At 35.0% G+C, this 21,495-nt stretch overlaps 1 protein-coding gene across 1 annotated transcript in view; it reads right to left on the bottom strand.

The window, feature by feature from the left end:
* Nucleotides 1–593: 593 nt before the first annotated feature.
* The window catches only part of SMC3 (structural maintenance of chromosomes 3), a 123,570-nt gene continuing 102,668 nt past the window's right edge, over nucleotides 594–21,495 (bottom strand). Inside the window, exons 20-24 of the mRNA XM_089088295.1 lie at nucleotides 19,671–19,953; nucleotides 12,968–13,142; nucleotides 9,725–9,916; nucleotides 5,741–5,881; nucleotides 594–791 (exon numbers count right to left, since the gene is read on the bottom strand). Of these exons, the coding sequence (XP_088944421.1) occupies nucleotides 720–791; nucleotides 5,741–5,881; nucleotides 9,725–9,916; nucleotides 12,968–13,142; nucleotides 19,671–19,953 (863 nt within the window). The 3' untranslated portion in view covers nucleotides 594–719. The remainder of the gene's footprint in view (nucleotides 792–5,740; nucleotides 5,882–9,724; nucleotides 9,917–12,967; nucleotides 13,143–19,670; nucleotides 19,954–21,495) is intronic.

A 21,495-nucleotide genomic window follows, 5' to 3' on the forward strand; every position in this document is an offset into this window, starting at 1 on the left:
CAAAGTAACAAATAATTTCTCGTCATCTACCATAGCGCGAGCTCTATCGATTTCCAAGCCCTCGAAAATTTGTACTGGGATATTCTCAATGCCGATGGGCTTGTTAAAAGCAGATTATATGTCCTGTCCTGTAGCACGTAGTTAAAAAAGTACAACTTTTACCAGTTGTTCTTTTACTGTTTAACATGAAAGTAAGTTTTTTTGCTAGAACCAGTGGGGTCCACTGGAACCAGTTTGTCATGACGAGTTAGAGAGACATCTAAGGTAGATTCTTGACTACTATTGCTACTGCAACCTGGAATGGAATCGAAGATAGAGATCAAACCTTCATTTTTAATTTTTCAACTTCAAAGAGAGAACAAAGGATTCATACAAACAGGTGAGGGAGAGCTGACTTTATTAGGATCTTGCGCCAAAGTTTATTCATTAGTCGTCTTATTCTTTTTTTTTAATTAGACAAAAATTACCCATTGGTTGTCAAACCCATTGGTTGTTGGACGGTTTCACATTGGCGTTCTTTAACTCGTTTCCTAGGTAAACCCCCTCAGAAAAATCGAACTACTGTTTTTCAGATGAAATATCAAGACTACTATATTAAAAACTTCATGTATTCAATAGAAGTCATACATCATGTACAAAATTTATACCGATTTCAGAACTGCACAAAAAAAAGGATTAAAGAATTGTAAAAAAGACAGCAACTTAATCCCAATAGAAGATTAACCATGAGTTTGGTCATCTTCGACGAAATCATATGCCTCTTCTCGAGTTACACAGTCGATGTGGCTTACCTGAAAAATACATAAAATGGCATAAAAACAAAGAAACTTTAAAGAGCCAAATCATAAAAAAATTCAATTCCAATCTTTCCAAACATAGTGAGTGAGTAAGAAAAATAAAGAAAAAAGAGAGAGAGAGAGAGAGAGAGAGAGAGAGAGAGAGAGAGAGAGAGAGAGAGAGAGAGAAAGAGAGTGAGAGAGAGAGAGAGAGAGAGTAGACTTTTAAATAGACAAAACGAACAGGCAGAAATAAGGAGAGAAGGAGTCGTCAAGCTATAAAAATTCAAGCGGATAATAAAAGAACAAATTTACGGTGACCGGCGTTTACCCCCCCCCCCCCGGAATATACCCACACGAGGAAAATCCCCCCCCCCCTCGTAGAAAACAAGGATTTCCAAATTTGAGTTTTTTTTTATTTCCGTAAGGGGAAGGAATTTTGGTACTTGTGTATTATGCACCACTCACTCAAGTTTACTCTGTGCAAAACTCGAGAACAAACCGGTTGTTTTGTTAGTTTCTTCGTTACTTTAGAAAAAAATTGGGCTACAGATTTGCACGTTAGGAGGGGAGGGGCTAAAGTATAAATATATATATATATATATTTTATTTATTTATTTATTTATTACCCGTCAAAAAAAGGTACAAAAGACGGAGTATCACTAAAAAAGAAAAAACACACAAAAAATAAATTACAACACATTACACATAATCAAACAAATTACAAAGACGAGAAACAAAAACTCAATTATGCACTGCACTGCAGGTACGTAAGAAAATTTACTTTCTAAACTCCCAAGTACTGAAGAAACATAAGCAATATGATTGATAACTTCAATTCAACTAACCTAACCTACAGCAAAATACTTGATAACTTCAATTCATAATCAACGGACTCAATCAACTAGAATTAAACGGTTGAAACAAATTTTAGATGAGACTACTCTACTGTAAGCAAAAGCCAGGCGTTTACGGAGATGATCAATAAGAAGGGAGCGGGTAGTTTTTAGATCCTTTCCAATTGGTAAACCAAGGTCAATAATTTTCGAGACAGGGGCTACAGACAGATCTCCCAGCCTCAGAGACGAGACCTCTTCTTGGCGCCAGTTTAACAGAAGAATATCCGACTTCTGTGGGTTAAATTCAAGACCAATGCGACTTAATTTGATTGTAGTGGGGAGAAGGTGGTCTCTGTACCTGCAACTGTGCGACTGGGGTTCAGAATGTCATCGGCGTAAGCTATCATTGTAATGTCTTTGCCACGAGCTATGCATATTGTCTCGATAGTAGACTGTGGTTCAATAATACAATTATTAAAGGCACAAGGAGATGTGACTGATCCTTGTCGAGCATCCTTTTTTACTGGGACAACAGGATTACCTCGGTAGGACAGCATCACGTCTGGTGTATATTCAGTGAGGGATCGACCATGGCCAGGAAGTAGGAGTTCAGCCTGTAGGTGGTCGTACATATCTTTAATGGGTAGTAGGATGTCCTTCTGTACACTTCTCTTTTTCATATCCAGAATTAGTTTGTCATAGAAAAGTGATTCTTAAGTACGACAGACGTCACTTATACCTATAACAATGGACTCCTTTGATTCATGAGCGTCAATCAAGAGTGAAACGAAATCAGAAATGGTGTGGCCACAACCAAGACACTCTGGAACCTAAACTGGGAAGGGAGAGTCCAGCATTTTTCCTGGATTTCATCAATGACCAAAAGTTCAAATATTTTGCAAAGAGTTGGTACCGATGTGATCGATTTGAGCGGAGCACACTCCAAAGTACTTTTTCCTTTCTTCGGGGCTGGCCTAAGTGACCCAGTACTAAATGCCGATGGTACGAGTCCAGGAGTGAAGATCATCTAAAAGAGAAGAGTTAGGTGCCCCAAGAAAGTTGGACTGCAGTGGCTAAGGTGAAAGGCAGATACACGGTCAATGCCAGCCGACTTCTTCTTTTTCAACCGTCGGACCGCGGACGAAACCTGTGATTGGGTAACTATGAAATCTCTATCTGGAATTGATGAGAGGAGGGATGAAAGCTTTTCTTGAACAGAAATTTTAAGATCATGTTTTGGGGCTGAAAACTCATCAAGGTAATAGTTTATCCATGTTAAAGATGGGATATCTGACTCGGGACCCGCTGACTCCTTCTTATCAAACTTTTTCCATAACAGATTAGGATTTTTAATTACTTTTTCAGAAGGCTCAGATTTCAACTGCACACGGTGACGAGCAAGTTCCTTCCCAAACCTACGCTTAGATGCAACTCTAATCTCTTTAACTACTCCTGAGTGTGGTCTACCATATTTTTTCCACATCCCGTATTAGAAGGTAACTCAGTCCTATGCTAATTGTGACAAAGGGTTAGAAGACTATCCTTTTTTATAAGTTTTTTGTCTGACAAGAGACTTGAATGTTTCTTGAGATTCGACAGACAGAAGAGCATGAGTCAGTTCACTGTAATAAATATTGAGACTTAGCCATGCATCTCTTTCATCACGATGAGAGAATTTCATAAGTATGTCAAGCGGCACGTGGCTTTTTGACAAAACAAGATCACAAGAATCTTGAAACTTTTCTTTATCAATTTTACGCCAAACCGGAACGTCATGCCACCTCTGAGTGAATATCGACGAATTATTCAAAGCAGAAAACGAGGCAGGCCTACTGATAATACACTGAACTGGGAAATGATCCGAAGTGAAACTATTCGGAAGGACAAGCACCTCACGTACTGTCAAAGAACTAGAGCTAACAATATGGTCTAGATTGGACGTAGAGCCAGATTGGTGGATATACGAAAAGTTCTGGTTCTTCCGGTGAATAGTAAAACGGTTCTCAGGTATTCCTATTAGAATGCAACAACGACTATTTTGGGCACTAATATCAACTTCTAAATTACAGTTAAAGTCACACACTATTATGTACTCAAGAGACTCGCGTTCGGCTTTTTTAAGGCAGCTGGCTAGTTTGGCAGCACTTATAGCCAAAGCACTATCAGATTCGTCGTCACGGTAATCAGTTGGAAGGTACACATTTATAACTAGCAGGTTATCTAGTCAAATTGCAAGAAAATTGTCACTGTTCTCGTATACTTCGCACGTGAGACGATTGCTAACCAACGTGGCAATACCGCCAGACGGACGGCCCCGCGGAGATGAACGTTTTGCAGGCACGGAGAACACAGAGTAGGACGACCAGAGATTTAGTAGGCTTAGGCCAGCCTCTGTGATGAAATGTTCTTGCAGGCATATCACATTATATTTATTCACAAACGGGTCAACCACAAGAGACCGCTCGGAAAAATTTCCGTTTATATTCCAAGAAATTAGTGAAATGTTAGAGATTTCGTTATTCCTCATGTTAATGAGTTGCCTTTTGCTGGTTTTTCGGACGCTTTACGCTATAGCAGGTATGACCCACTTTCTTGCAGGAAACGCAAAACATTGCACGAGTACACTTTTCTGCATCGTTCTTTTTGGACACGTGGTCAGACGCGCAACATCTGGAGCAGACAGGGCTATTTGAGCACTTGGCAGCTAGGTGACCTTGGTTGTGTCAAGAGTAGCAACGATGGGGTAAGAAAAGGAATTCTTCAGTGCGCAGTTTTTCCTAATAGATCTTCACAGATTCCTTAAGAAATTTTTCCACATCCGATCGACAGCTGAAAAATACATTGAACATACGGGAACTGTGAAGCAGTTCAGACTGCGTAGTTCTGGGGATCAGCACAGTTAGCTCATCCGCCGATGCGTCAGAGGGGACTCGTTTCAATACACTAATATAGTTAGGGCTCTTTAATGCAGCAGAGATCTGCGGCTGGTTGGTCTTGATTGACTGAACAATGGTTTCAGCTGTGTTTTTCGAGCGAACCACTAGTTTCCAGTCCGATTTGAATAATTTACACAGAATAATTTTCACCATCTTAATTATCGAACTCGCAGATGTGTCAACATTGACTAGAATCTGGCCAGTCATAGTTAACCAAAATTTGTTCCAGATCAAACGCTATAGATTTTCTACATACCAATGCAACATCAGCCGACACACGTGTATGTATCGAGACCGATTGAACCCTGCTTTCAAATATTCCAATTTAAAATACCTACATAGAAAAAGGTAGCTTAGACCAACTATCAAAAAACTTATTTAGCCCCGGTAAAACGGTTGGGTAAATATCTTGATCTTTTTCCTACGGCTGTCACGCAGATATGAGCCCCCCCCCCCCCCTGAAAAAAGAAAGCAGAAACATTTTTGTACGAAAGAAATTTTTTCCTTTTTACAGCTACTCTTGTTTTTTATTGCCGATGATGACTATCAAAATAAGGCTATACCCATGACGTACAAATGTTTCACTAGTCGCGTTTTTTAGGAAAACAGATCAAATTTCATGATCAATGACTTGATTTTTAAAATTATATTGCACACAAAAATCTTGCTACAATACAAAAAAAACACAAGTTCTGCGGCTGGTGCTCAAATAAAGCTATTAAAATACGAATAGTTATCACATACATTTAAATATTTCAACAGGCAAAAAAGAATTACGGATGGGAAAAAAATTATAATTTTATCGGTATTAGCATCATGTGTTGTATGAAAGCTTTTGTCAGTAAATATTTAGCCTACATATTCATATAATTTAGCTAGGAAGAAAATGAATAAGTCACTTGATACTTTTTTATGCTCTCTCCAAATTTAATTATCGCTTTAGGGAATATTCCGATTTGAGCTCTTAAAAGGGTTAAAAGGGCTCAAAACAGCGGTAGAAGTTTAAATTTTTTTTCAAAAAAACTATATACCGAGGAAAATTGCCTTTTGTAGCTGATGCAGGAATCTTCATTAGTATTTTCATTAGCATTAATAGTAAAATGTTATTTTGATAAAAAAAAAAATTGTGGAAATTTTTAAAAAGAGCCCGAAAAAGAAAAATCCCGTTTCAACCAAAGCTAAGATTTACCTTATTTCTGAAACGAACACCATAAAACTTGTTAGCATGAAGGAGGAGCTCTGGTCTGAAAGTAGTTGTAATAAACTGTGCTTCACCTGATAGCTCATGAATCATATTGGCAACTGCGGCACGATGAGTTGCATCTAAAGCCTAAAATAAAAGCACGAATAATAATGGAAGACCAAAGGCTTATGGGAAAAAGAGTCAAGAAATATTGGATGGTTTGGCTGCAGTTTTACTCATATTGATTGCACAGTCAAAGTTACGGCGTTTTCAATTTGATAATTAAAAAAAGAAGCTAGAAATTTGGAAACAAGTATTTTCTGATAAAACCTTTTTCACTTTATTCTAGAAACCCAAGGTCCGATAACAGCAAGTGATGGCAAATTCTTGATATACCAAATTTAAAGTTAAATATATTAACTTTACATCTAAATGTAAAGATTCAAAATCTTTTGTCGTATCCATAGATTAAACGCCAGACATCCAGAAAACATCGCTGTGTCGATAGAAAAAAAATCGTAAATTTCTTTCCGATAAAAATTTGTTTCATCCAGATTTAAGCTCTTGATTAATCAGGAATTTAAAGCCATATTTAGGAATAGCCATATTTCCAAAACAAAGAAAATTATACTTCCAATTGGTGACATTTTGAATCTATAATATAAAGGGCATCAATTCAATACCTCTGAAATCATTTGTTTGACCAGCAAAATTATCCTTTTAATTTTTATCTGCTGCTGCGGCAAAGCGATTGCATCAATTTTAGGGGGCCGTACATCCCTATTCAGGATACCTTTTATATGGCAATAGCAGTAGTTTTTTACAGCAAGAAGGCTTTTTGGTCATTTTCAGGGTGTTAATTTGCTCATTTTCTGGGTATTAAGAACGTAATTTGTTATGGGGCAGGGGGGACAACAATCCCTCCCAGACCTTGGTTTGCCCCCCCAGGCCTGATTTTGCCACCAAAGCTGAAATTTAATTTCTTCAAAAATCTTGTCAAAACTAAGATAAGCCTGAGCAATTCAAGCATCAACAGAAAGGGATCAGTTTCCTTTAGTATACATTTACCTTTATAGTACTATAAAGTATCTTTATAGTACTATATAGTACTTCCATGGTACCAAATAGCTCATTTTTCAGTTTCTACTGTCATTTTCAATTGATTTAAGAAAATTGGCTCCAACTTTACCCCCCCCCCCCCCACAGGATTTTGACGAAATTGCGCCACTGGTTAACACCCAAAAGTATAGTAAAATAAAAAGACCATAGAAATACAGTCCTGCCTCCCCAATAATAATTGTAATTGGCATCTAGCATCTCTTAGTTCCACTGTAATAACATCATGGTTTTTCAATACGCGTTTAAACTAATTCGCAAATTCGTTTAAAATCGCAAAAAAACCTAACAACAGGAAAGCAAAATTATTCTAGAGTAGAAATAAATCACTAAGGTCAATAAAATTCTATAACAAAATAATTAAACAATTAATAATATAATAATCAAATTATCAATAATAGTAGATATGATTGTAGCCAAACTAGCCCCCAAATTGCGGAATCTGTTTATTTTGCTCGGTTTTTACACTAAAGCAGTTCCTAATGTGCTTTCTTAGGGGTACTTTCGAGTTCTAATCAGACAGCCAGAATATCATATTGTTCTTCTTATGGAACTAATTTCTATGAAAAATCCACAGGATTTTTCTACGGGCGAGGGAGAGGGACAACTCCAAAATCACAAACGAAAAGTTATAAAGTTTTACATACTTGAAATCTACAATGAAAAAGACATTGGTCTAGTTTAAAATTTTTTCTTGTAATTTGTTTTTAGCCCAGCCTTATTGCAAGGTCACAAGCAGTCCAATCTCAAACTAATAGGATAACAATATATCAACATAAAACATAACAAGATTTTATATGTATATATATATATATATATATATATATATATATATATATATATATATATATATATATATATATATATATATATATATATATATATATATACATATATATACATATATATACATATGTATATATATATACATATATATACATATATATATATATATATATATATATATATATATATATATATATATATATATATATATATATATATATATATATATATATATATATATATATATATATATATATACATACATATATATATATATATATATATATATATATATATATATATATATATATATATATATTCTGTCAACCAGATATTGTTCTTGAAGATTGGCAGAAATGTGTCATCATTCCCTCTTGGGAAAAGAAGGAGTTCAGAAGTGGCTGCACGAACAATTAAAGAATAATACGCTGTTTATGTCAGGGAAACTTTGTTAAACAGTCAATGTAGAGAGAGGCCGGAACATCATCGTCGAGATTGTTGACCAGAGCAGCTGGACTGGGGTACGGTTGTGTATAAGCCCCAAACTCTTCAATATCATCATAGGACTAATAGTTATCTCATATAGTCATTCAGTAGCGTTTGCTACTTTACTTAAGTGCGTGAAATAATAAATCAGCTAAAATTATTCAACCAATCATACGCAAGTTAACATTTTTACATTAACTAATACGACAGGCCTACTTAACTAATATGAGGCCCTTACGCCTTGGCTGGGGCCTCCATCTCGTCTTGATTTTGAGTTTAGATTCGGTCTTCGGGTAATCTCTGACGCTGACTTTGCTCATGACCTGGCAGTCTTTGCAGACTCCATGGAGCAGTTGATAGACGCATTCCGTATCCAATAGGAAGAAGGGTCAAAGTAGGCGTGGAGATAAACTTAAGTAAAACTATGATTATAGATATAGATCCATCTCCATGACCTGACAACTCTCCAATTAGTCAATTGACGCCACTAGCATTTATGTCATCAAAGAGTTTACTAAGTACGCTTAAGAATTTCCTCAGATGAATCACTTCTCTGAGCTATAGGCTATAATAGCGAAGAGATCTGAGACAACAAAGAGACTGAACAACCGACAAGAGCTAAATATCAGCAGCTCAACATAGTTTTAATTTTTTCACTTCGATCGTTCAATGGTTTCTATATTTCTGCCTCATAACAGGAATGAAAATGTTTTAAATACTATTAAGCATACGTGTACTAAAAGGGATATCAAAGTTGAAAATGAGGCGAAAATACAAAATTCAGGTATATACGTACATTTTTTCTGATAAAGAAATTAAATTTTCGTATCCGGCAGTAGCAATCAGAAAGACGAAAATAAATAAATAAAAAACTCTCATTTAGAAAATAAAATTGAAGCGTGATTACAATTTTTAAAGCTTGCCTTATATGAAAGGAGACTATCCCATCCTTCAGGTCCCCTCACCATTAAGTATCCTACGAGTAATTTCTAATGGAAAACACTAAATTTGCTTAGTACCTGAATCGGGAATTGCAACGGAGCCCTCCACCCCCAGGCCCCCTCCGAAAAAGTAAATATTTTTACAAACCTCCTCATAATGCCACTCATTGCGTATAAATCACTTGTTTCCAAGGGATTTAATCAGCTTGACTCTCCCCTGATAATTAAGTGCTGTGTACACGCTTAGAGTAGAAGCTTCGACAATTTCAAGCATAAACATTAACGAAAATGTATGTTTTTACTTTTGAAGCAAAGAAACAAAAAGTTTTGAAAAACGATCAACCAAGCTAGGTAGTAGTGTAATATTACTTAATTTATTTATTACCGTAGGCAATTACATCCAATACTTATGCACACTCAGTACCAAATTAACGGACAAAAAGTGGTACCCTGGCACAAGTGAAGAAAATGAGGAATTCAAATTTACAGTTGTTCAATAATTAGTTTTGAGAAATGGCAGCAACATTTCCAAGCAAAATTAGCAACCACACGTTAGAAGTAAAACATTAGGAATAAAACAATACAGAAATAGCATCTTAAATAAGTTTAAACAAATTAGCTCGAAGTTTGAACAAAAAAAAACAAAAAAACAACAACTTACGGCATCGATTTCGTCAAAGAGATAAAAGGGGGCCGGATCACACTTTTGAATGGCAAAAATTAGTGCTAGAGCAACCAGTGATTTTTGACCACCGGACAATTGATTCATCTCTTTCATTTCATGTTCCCCATTAAATGCCACTCGAATACCAACTCCAGTAAAATTGTCCAGAACCGGACCTTCCTCAACATCCTAAGAAAACGGGAAAATCAATCTTTTAAAACAATATAATTAAAACAATAAGAAGAATGCCCTTATTCCCGAAACAGATTTAAGCTGACATGACTAAGTCAATAAACAAGATGTTTTTTTTTAAATGCATTAGCATGAGCAGTTGTAAATATAAAAATATGCGTTTGTGGAGCAAGACGTGAAAGCGTTACTTGAAGGCCAAAATCGTTCTTGTTACATATATTAAAACGGTCCAGATTAAAAAAAACGTTTCCTCTTGAAAGAACTAGAATAATTGTGATGTATTTTTCTCTGCCTATTAATTACTGTTAAACATCATCATATAATCGCCAGAGGACAGGACCTAGGTTTGAAAATAATTTTCAGATAAGAAAGGCGGAGGAATAACACAAGAAACAAAAAAGGGCTCTTTCTTTGAACTGGAAGTTCCTACCCTATTTTTAGAGAAAATCGATTTCACTCTTCTTATGCCAAAGGATATTCATCACTTGATACAACCAAAAATTATTAAAACTAAAGACCTCTTGGCGTCCGAAAAGACAAAATCGAGCCCTTAAATTAGTGGCCTATTTGACTATCTACATATATGTAATATCTATATCCGATTTCTTTTGCAAACCCCCGGTTTATCAATCAAGTGTCGTTCTAGTTAGCGATACATTCACTAACACATTCAATATCATTTGAACACAACAGGAAATTATGTTTTGTCTACCCGGGTCTCAATGGTAACAAATCGCAGAGTCAACATGTCACTCAATAAGAGCTATTCAATCGATGACGATGCTAGCTGGGTCAAGCACTCAGCAGGAAAATCGGAGGGATTTGTAAGAAAGTGAAACGTCCAGTTTTCGCCATTTTCAAAGTTTGAATTTACGGAATTGTAAATTAATAGTTCCAGCAGGTTAATACAATGAGAGAAAATCAAAAGTTATTCATGGTTGCATGAACTAAAATATATTCATGCGTTACCCGTATAGTTGCGCTAGAAAACCAGACAATATTACCGTGCCAATGCGAAAAAGAATTTTGTAAATCTTTTCCAATCTCTTTTTTTTTAAATCTCTTTTCTGGGAAATTGTCCTGAGAAAACCCGTAAGTGTGTCTCCAAGAAAGACAGAAAGAAGAAGAAAACACAACCATAAGGCTAATTTTTCATATGTTAACAAGAATGCAATTTCAATTTATATCTTCGTTTTTTTTTTTACTTATGGCCTAAGCTGAAGACAAAAAAAATTTAATTTTGAATTGAATTGAATTTATTTATGACCTGTTGTAAACACAATAACAAACGGAGTAAAAGAAAAGAGAAAGACGAAAAATGACAAATAAAACAAAACTAAAATTCATAAAATAAGCTCAGAATGACAATAATTACTCAAATAATTACACAAACACAATACACAAAACAAGCACAATAATAAAAAAAAAAAACGTGATACATTTACTATTTTAAAAGGGAACACCATGGATGTCCATTGATTCCTTTATTATAAGCTCTAATGCATCTGCCGATGGCAGCATTAGGGTCTATAATACCGTATCTCCTACTTACCCAAGCGTTACTTGCCCAAGGTGGGAGGCCAAGAAGATATTATTCATACCGGTAATAAATTCGCCCGAATTGTTTTATTTCCATTGCCGATACGGTACGCCAAAGAGGTGCAAGGTACAAAAATTTGGAAGAACACATGAGTTATACAATTTAGCTAGTAGTCGGCGATTAAAAGGAAGTTTTTTGGATACTATGCTGCCGTAGGCACTGGACGTCCGGCTTTGGAAATGACGAACGAGGAACTTTCTGGTTGCTTTAGGAGAGTCAGCGATTGGGAGGGCAAGATATTTCATTTCCGGCTTAGGAGCAATCGATACTCCATCAAGACCAATTTTATATCCTTCGAGAACTGGGCCCCAGTCGAATAGTACCACTTCTGACTTTTCAGCGTTAAACCTAAGATTTATCTTTGAACATTCTCGACTCAGAATCAACGTTAAAATGGGAAAGCCTTGGATTTTTAATTATCACCTTCATTTTGCTTTAACTTTTTGTTTTTAATTTTGAATTTTAATTCACCCTGTAATTTAATAAATTTGTATTAAACTCAATATAAGCTTGCTCTGAATCCTTCTAGTTCTATTGAGTTACATTGCGCTGTCAGCCACGCAAGTAGATTCGTTGCCTCTGTCAAAGTTCCAAAAGTTGTTTCAGTTCAGTTTTTTATTTTCTTTGGCAACACCTAAGTTAGATGAGTATTTGCTGTGATGATTAATTTCTTTTTAAAGTAGACTTAGCCTTTATCTATCACCTATAGATTTTACCACAATAGAATTATACTTTTTCTCGAAGTTTGAATGCAAAATTTGAGGATTTTTTTTTTTCTGTATACACTGAGAATAAATACAAATAACAATAATAATAATCACAATAAGAAATACTACAAAAGATCTGATTTCATGCAAGAAACTTGATTTCATATATGATTTTACTATTCAGAGTGCATTATGAAAAATTTCCCAGGACAATTACATGTTTTAAAGTTAACTTCCAAGAATTAAAAAAAAAAAAAAAAAAAAAAAAAAAAAAAAAAAAAAAAAAACACTAGACTATGGGTAGTCAAAAATTAAGATTGAACTATTGAATTCAGCGTAAAAAATTCCTGTTATAGTCACACATTTTATTCAGGGGACAGAAAACCGCATTTTAGTACTGCTGCAAGAGTTCTCGATTTGAAAAATATTGGGGTGAAACAATTTGGACGACTTGTAATTTCCAGCAAAACTTGGATCAAATCAACTATAAGTTTCTAAGACTAATGAGTAGTACAAAATACGCTAGCCACCCGTGTTCATCGACATTACCATAAGAGCGGCAAATATGTTTGGATAAAAACGAATAACTATAATCCCCCCCCCTCCTCTAATAAAAAAAAGGTCTTCTAGAGTTGTGAATCTGTGCATGTCGTGTGCGGTATATCTTTTTCTAATTTGTTATTCACTCAAATAGCACTTAAAGACTCGGATTGACTCCGATAGGCGTTTGGGCCAACTTACCTGACTGACATCATCGTTGCCTGTTTTACTTTCCATTCTCAATTCGCCCGAACCATAGGGGACAAGTTTCTTGAAGACTTCAGTAAAATTCTTTGAGACTTGAGTGAATGTATTTTGTATAGCCTCATACTTTCTTTGCTCTAGTGCTGACATCAATTCACGAATCTTTTCTTTACTGGAAAAGACACAAAATTCAATAAAAGAAGAACAGAGTTCCAAGTTCATTGGAAATGAATGAAAAAACTATCATATTCAAGCCAATCACAGAAAGTGCCTCAAAATTCAAATACAGTAGCTTAGGACATCTAGAATTCCAGTCTGTGATAGGGCAGGGATAGGAAGAAGACCACAACAACGGGAACAGTAGCTATCTATCTAGTAGCTAAAATCAGGACCGAAATACGCGCTAAATGTTCTTCATTCTTCGTTGGAAAAAAGCAAAATAAACATTTACAATAGGCAAACGTTCAAATGTTGCAATGGTTAGCCCCTGTAAACGACAAAGGTGGTACGGGTCCTTCCTTTCAGTGGCATAATTTGCTATGGGGCAGGGTGGGCAACTGCTCCTCCCATACCCCGGTTTGCCCCTCCGCCAGCTGAAATTTAGTTTCTTCAAAAATCTTTTCAAAACTAAGATAAGCCTGTATAATTCAAGCATCCACAGAAACGGGTCAGTTTTCTTTAGTATATCTTTACCTTTATAGTACTATATTGTGCATTTTCCGTTTTCGCTGTCATTTTCACTTGATTTGGAATTGGCTCCAACTTTGCCCTCCTACAGATGATTTTGACGAAATTACGCCACTGCTGCCAGTAATCTTGGTCCAATAAAAAGATAGGGCTGGTCGTATTATAATATATAGTCTTCATTTTCTCTATAAGATGCACCAGATTTGCTCAGTATTTGAATGAACATAAGGTCATTGGCAATTCATTCCCAGAACAGCAATAGGATATGTGGAAAAGTTCTTATGGGCAATCGAAAATGCTGTTCAAAGCCTGGCGAAGTCATTTTCAAATAGAAATTAAAAGTGTCGTTCGCACTAAAGCCCTCGACACCATTTTTTTTTATGATACTTGAATGAGGCATACGAATAGAATTTTTAAGGAATATTCAAAAGACAACTTAAGAGTTTAAAGTAAACATTAAAAATAAATTCTACTTGAAAATCTCAGGCAGATGTCATATAAATCTCACAGAAAAAAGTTGTTGATCGAATTCCAGTGCTAAACGTACTTTAATTTTAAAAAAAAAAAAAAAATGAGGATTTGATGTTAATATTAAGATAATTTATATTAATTTATTTTTTGTTGGTTTTTGTTTGATTTTTGAGGAACCAAATGGGTAATAAAAAGGTTTTAATAGTTTATTTGTGTGTTATAAAAGAAGGATTAGAATGCCGTGCCTAAAGATATTGTAAGGGCACAGCTTTCTACTCCTCCTAGGTTTGTTTTTAGGTTGAGGGAAGGTTGGGAGGATGGTATAGAGTTGATTGAGAACAAAGTTTTATGAAAAACTTTTGTCTATTATTAATGTATTTCCACGGTGAAAGGGGTGCCATGGCAGAAGGGCACTCTGCTAAACCAGAAATGGTACTTTTTTTGTGGTTTTTAATTTTTTTTTTTTTTGTAGTATACCTTGTCTCTGTAAATTATGTTTGGCTACCCAAATTCAAATTTCAAATAATAAAAGTTTTTTTTAAATTAGTGTAGGTGATATTAAAGTTTGAAAGTAAGTGAAAAAGATTATTATGTCACCGAGAGGAGAGGAAACAAAACAAAAAAACTTACTTTGATTTTCATTTGACAATAGGTTTCATTCATGTCAATCATTAAGCTCGGTTTATTTCGATACCCCAAAAAAAACATACTTGACGCCCCCTTTAAAGAAATTTCCAACGTGATTTTTTTTCAACCAATCAATTAATTTATTTAAAGAAAACAGAGACAAATTTAGAAAGCTTTAGACCTCCACAAAGGCTTTTGGCCTGTGAGAGTGGGAGACTAAACATTACATTAAATAATAGTATTAAAATCAAACCGAAGAACAAGAAGAATAAAAAGAAAAAAAATAATTAAACAACAACAAAAATACAATCCCAATCAAAATAAGTGGATTAAAAAAATTGACAAGGAAATATAGAGGGGAAAGAGAGAAGGGAGGAGAGAACTAACTCTCTATGCACAGGAGGTGGCCAGTTAGCTCCTTTTTAAATTGTCTATAAGAAACACATGGCCGAATTTTAATAGGTAGGGAATTCCATATGGTGCCACAACATAAAACTGGATTAAAGCATGATCTTATGGTTTTAGTTTTATGAATGAAAATAGCCATGCCATTTCTGAAAGAAAAAGGAACACAAGATTATTTTCGTATTTCAGAATTTAAAACAAATAATTGTTTGAAGAAGTTATGGAGGGGTCCATGAAAATACTTAAAATGAAACAAGAGGAATGAAAGATGTATGTGGGTTGACCATCCAATAAATTAATGCTGAGCTGGCCTGTCACCTCAGATACTGATTTAATTACTGTTATATATTTTGAAAACAGGGAGGGTAAAAGAAGAGAATGTTGATAGCCATACTGTTGGGCAGTAGTAAATATAAGGCTGAGAGAGTGAAAAAAGATCTTTATTATTGAACTAGAGAAACAATGTCGAAGCTTCCGAAGAACTCCTAGGTTTCTGGAGAGCTACAGTTTCACAAGAGCACAGTGATGTTTGAAAGAAAGATTTTCGTCCAAAAAAATACCCAGAAATCGAGGTTAGCACAAATAACATCCAAACTGATTCCACCTTTTGTTGTAGGGAAATCAACAATTTGCGTAAGCTTCAGGTCTTTGCACAGATAATTAAGACTTGATTCGTTTGCGTCTCCTGCTATAAAAATGCCCGTATTTGGATACTTTATCGTCACAAAGTCAAGACTTGCTTGTAGAATATCATGAAAATTACGATGAGAACATGCATTTTGTCCGGGTGAATAATAAAATGAGCTAATGATTAAATTAGTGTAAGGCCGAGGCAGGCATTTGGGCTTAGTAGATATCCAAATGATTTCATCGCAATCACCTAGTCCTGGCACATGGATAAGGGTAGGAGATAGACAATCCTTTTGCGACAACCATTACTCCTCCTTTTTTCCTCAGTGGGTGGTCAACCGGGCTTTAAAAACTCCTGAAAACCAGTCAGGTTAAGAAGATCTGGATTTTGTGCATGGACTTAAGTAACTGCAATTATATCAATATGGTTCAATTTTGCTGTTGCTTCTAACTCAACTAACTTCTTTTCAAAATTCAAACTTTCTGCGCTCGTAAGGAGGAAAACGGAGAAATGATAACGTTTTTTTTTTTTTTTTTTTCAAAATATTTAACAAAAGATTTTTTCATAAAAGCTTTGTTCTTTTCTGAAAAAAATAAAGATGGGACAAAATTGGGATCACAAATACTACAGCAACTTCGTTTAGTTTATTTAGATACAGCAATGAAAAGATCACTGATGAGTGAGTATAAGGAATAAAACAGGTCCTACGATACCCTTGAGGGACACCAAAATCAATACGGAATTGATCTTGAAGTTTAGGGTCAATATTGACAGATCTTTCAGACAAATAAGTTGCAAACCAATGATAACTGTTTCCCCGTATCCCTGATGTATCCAAGATGTGTTCCATCTTGGAGAGTAGGATAGTATGTGATATGCTGTCAAACGCTTTTCTGACATCAAGGAAAATTGCAGCTGGAAATCTACCATCATAAGGTGCCTTGTGAATGAAATTCAGCAAGGCCATGCAAGCATGTTCTGTTGAGTGTTTGGGGCGAAAACCAAACTGATTGTAATGGAAAAATAGTTGTTTTTTTTTATTTATTAAGAAACGACAGAAGTCTAGAGTACAAATATGAAAATCTGGAAAACTGAAATCTGGCGGATTTCAGGGCATTAGGAAAAGTTCCATTCAAAAATGATAAGCTCACATAAATGGTGAGAGGAGATAGAAGAGAGTAATATAAACTTTAAAGCCTTGGCAGGGATTTGGTCAGGTCCACGAGAGAAAGATCCTATTAGCTCCGAGACGATTCTTTGAACTTCAAACTCAGAAATAGGATCTAAAACCAGCAATTTCTGACAAGAAGGACCTAGGTACTTCTTAAACTCAAAGGTAGAAGAAGCACTAATAAAAATATCTCCAGAAATTGATTTCCTTATGCATGCAAAGTAATAGCAAAATTCATCCAGTATGACCTTACTATTACTTATTACTTGCTCCCAGAGAAATTAATTTATTTGGCAAGTTTTTTTTTTTGAATTGGGATGAAGAACTGTGTTTATAAGTTGCCAGGTTTTTCTCATATTCTTGCTAAATTTGGAGAACATCTGGGGGTAATAGACACGCTTCACTTTACGAATTAAGGAGTTCAATAAATTTGTATATTTTTTATACTTTTCAAGATGATGATGAGAGTAAGACGACTTAAATGTCTTCCATAAATAAGTATTTCTTATTGTACTTTCAAGAAGCGATACAGTCATCCAAGGGACACGAGGAACTGAACGCTTGGAGCTTTTAGAAACTGACACGCCAGAGTTACTTCCACTCATTCCATTCACGAGGAAAATTTTCTGCCGAAATACATATGAGAAAGCTTCATCCTGCAATAAGTTGCCATAAGAGCAACCATGATATTGCAGTCGACGCTGCAAATTTAGACATAAGATTAAACACCTCTAAATCTATGATAATGTCAATATGTTTCATTAAAATCTCACCCTTTTTCCTCAACCCTATCCCCCTAGATATTCCTGTCTCTTCCTTTAAATAACTTGGGGTCACAGAGATACTTTAAACAACAAATTATTTAATGAATTTCAAGCTGATTCCAATTTAGTTAGAATCATTGCATCTTTTCTTTTTTATAGAACCCAAGCGGTGAAATGCTTCATTATTTATTCCGATCCTCCTCTAATTTATAACAGCCTCCCCAAGAACGCACTGCTATGCTAGGTGCCCACAGAAAGCGAATTTTTTTCGCAGACGAATTCGTGAATTCGCATCACGACAGCGAATTCGCGTGATATGCCTCACAGAACGCGAAATTTCAAATATGATTTCTAAAAGACAGAAACAAAAGATTTGTGTATTGTTACTGCTTTTGTCTTTAAGACATCGGAGAGATAAGCTGAAATCGTGCTTCAGAAGTTTATTGTATTTCAATCGTGTTTTTAGTAAAGTTAATTGTGTTTCGTCTTGCGAATATCTATCGTGCGAATAAAATTCGACTCGGAGTTGAAAGGTGCGAACTGCGAATTTTGGACGTGTGAAGCTGAAAATATTCACCTGACGACGACGAATTCACCTAGCGTCAGCGAATTCGCTTTCTGTGGGCACCTAGCTTTAGCCTCAATCAACCACAGCTAGAACAATGACTACAGCCTCGGAGTTCACTTTTCGAATAAGCGGAAAATTGCTGTTGATTTAACTGTTTTAGGTGTTAAACAGGAATTATAAATATAGCTTAATAGATATTCTCAAATGAACATTATACGAAGTATTAACTTGAAAAGTTAACTAGAAAAATTAACTAGAAGTATTAACTAGAAATTTTTTTTGCAATTGCCAATTTTTAAAGTTACCGTGCCAGATTAAGAAACTGATGGAATATTTCAGGAGCTTTTCTTCACTTTCATGTGACTCATTACACTTGGTATTTTATACTTAGCTATGCTTCTTGTGTAAATTTGCATGCGTCATATATACTAAGAATGATACAACCACTCCTGAGGCGGAAATGACATATTTATGCTATTGAAAAAAAAAAATTTTCAGGCCAAAAAAAAAAATCCCAGGATGTTAATTTTCCAAAAAAGAAAAATATGGAGCCGTTTTCAAGAAAAATTTATAAATATGCAATCATTGTTCGTTTGAAGAGATAGGATATGTACATTGATATACAATTTATTACCAGAATTCTCTCTAAAAAAATATCTTCTTGTCTTGACCTAATTAAAGACTGCCTCTTTTTACCATTTGGTTTTAGCACTAAAGATTGAGCAGACTCAAAAAGAATGTCAAAGAATTTATGGCTTTTATCATTACATCTTAAAGTACCTTAAGTTATGATTGATTGTCAGTGATTTTATAAGTTGGCCCCCAGAGAATTCAAACGAAGCAAAATTGCCTCAACAGCGCAGCGTGAAAAAAATGCCGACATCTTGCAACTCTACGCAGTACTATTGCCTAAAAATTCAAATTATTCTGGTTATACACCTAATTGAGTGCTATTCCGCCATAGTCAATGTCAAACAATAGTGTTCCTTAATCTTTGCTTTGAATATTTAAATTGACACATCCTTTAATGCCATTTGCCTAAATTAGAAAAAAAATGTGCGTACAAATACTTCACAGCAGAGGAAATTTCTATTTGATATCAATTTTTCTCAGACATGGCAATCTTAATAGTGTACAAACCGTAACTTACTCAACATACAGATTTTCTTTACGCTTCTTTACATCAGACCCAACTAGCTAGTAAAATCCAACCAAATACGGAAGGCTATAAATCTTAAACAATTCTTCAATCCCACTTAACTATGCTGAATCGACGATAATGAGCAAGAATATTTCATAGCAAAAGAGGTTCTATCCTTGATAGAAATCTGTCTGAGATTTAGCAATCTTATTAGTATAGATAACATGATACTTACCCAGTATCTAGCTCTTCTTTACGTTTCACAAGTTTTTCTTTCTGCTCTGAGAATGACATGAACTGATCCAAAGCCTTTTTATTGACATGGGAATATTTCTTGAGCTCACTATTGGCTTTTTCTAACTGTTTGAATAATTGCTTCTGAGTCCAACTTTTGTATTTCTCAAATGCTTCCGTTGGCAAGGATCCAAGGTCACGGATCTTTTGTTGACATTCCTCAATTTTCTGGGTTAGAGTAGTTTGCTTGTTTGCCATTCTGTCCAAGTCATCTTTTTCTTTGGCTGCAAAAAATAAGTAAGGAATACAACAGACAATTTGAAAAATAAAATTATAATTTTATTGACTGGTTTAGCATTAAGCCACTAAATAAGATTTTAAATTAATGTCTTCCACAACTTATTATTTTGAGAAACAATTTTAGTTTATTCAATAAGTGCATCGAAAACAGCTTTTCCCTGCAGTAATTTCATAGACAACGTTAAGTTTTGTGACAAGTGAAACAAAAGAACGAGATAAGAAAAATGGAATTAGAAGATTTTAAAATTGTCTTCCTCTATTCGCAGGACTAAGCGTCAATTCCTTTCCAGTTAACTTTTTTTAATAACAAATATTTTTTGAAGTCAGTAGGTTCTCATTTTTCTTTTATTAATTATTTTTTTATTTTTAATTTGATTAATAAAAAAAGGACCTACATTAAATCAAAAATGAGCCGAAATAAAATCAAATAATTTTCCAATCGTAATACTACTACAAATAACCATAAATAAATAAATAAAACCCAAAGCGAACAGAAATTATAAAAAGTGACCGACTCAAACTCAAAACGAATAGAAACGAAGATGAGTAGGACTGACGCCCCTCGTGCCTCCTAAAGATCAGCATATAATTTGTAATTTACTGAAAATAATTCTTTTTTCGAGCTGAATGTTTCTATCAGATTTGTTAAAAGTTAAGTTTTCAGTAAAATGCAAATTATGTGCTGTCTGGTCTTTTAGAAGGCATTGGGGGCGTCAGCCCTACTCGTTTCTACTTAATACCCTTAGTCCTTCTTGAGATATTGCGGAGAGGTCTTATTGACAACCATCATACACATAGTGCTCTTTGATTTAGTTTTAAAGCAACATAAGCTTTCTGTGAAAGTTCTACTTTATATCCTATTCTATACCCTATTCCCGCCTGGACATGTTGACAACCTGGATGAACTTAAGCTATTTTGATTTAGTTCAATAGTAGTAGTAGTAGTAGCAGAGATAGCGGCAAAAGTGATAGTAATATTGGTAGCCCTGGGAGTTTCAGCTTAATAGCCTAAGCTGTTGCGGGGATATTGCTAATACACTCTTTTGACAACCCATATGTACATAGTTTGTTTCGATTCAGTTCAACACCACCCTCACCGTTCTGCAGAATTTTAACTAATGCCCTTAGCATTAGTAATGGTATTAAGCAGAACAGCAGAAGTACAAACTTTCCCCTAATTTCTGAGCACTAAATGTGTAGTCTAATCATTCTCTTTTAGAAACGCCTTAGTTTCGCCTTATTTTGATGCAACACTGTCTCCGAAAAAGTGGATAATTTACATAGGCCTCAATCTTCAGAGTTGGTTTGAAAATCTTCGTCTTCTATATATTTACGAGGTCTCTAGATTCAAAAAAGAATCCAATCAGCTCTTTGAATGTCCTGGAATTTTTGTCCCCCAAAATTTTTGTGAATTGACGCCACTGTAAATAAGATGAATAATTCATGTCGCACCATAAATCAGTCGGTGCCATAAACCATACGTTGCGACAACCCACAAACTGTTTGTTATAAAAAAAAAGCCGTCA

The sequence above is a fragment of the Artemia sp. Qi Xiang Cuo genome, chromosome 4 (genome assembly GCF_049724085.1).
Source record: "Artemia sp. Qi Xiang Cuo chromosome 4, ASM4972408v1, whole genome shotgun sequence".
Lineage (NCBI taxonomy): Eukaryota > Metazoa > Arthropoda > Branchiopoda > Anostraca > Artemiidae > Artemia > Artemia sp. Qi Xiang Cuo.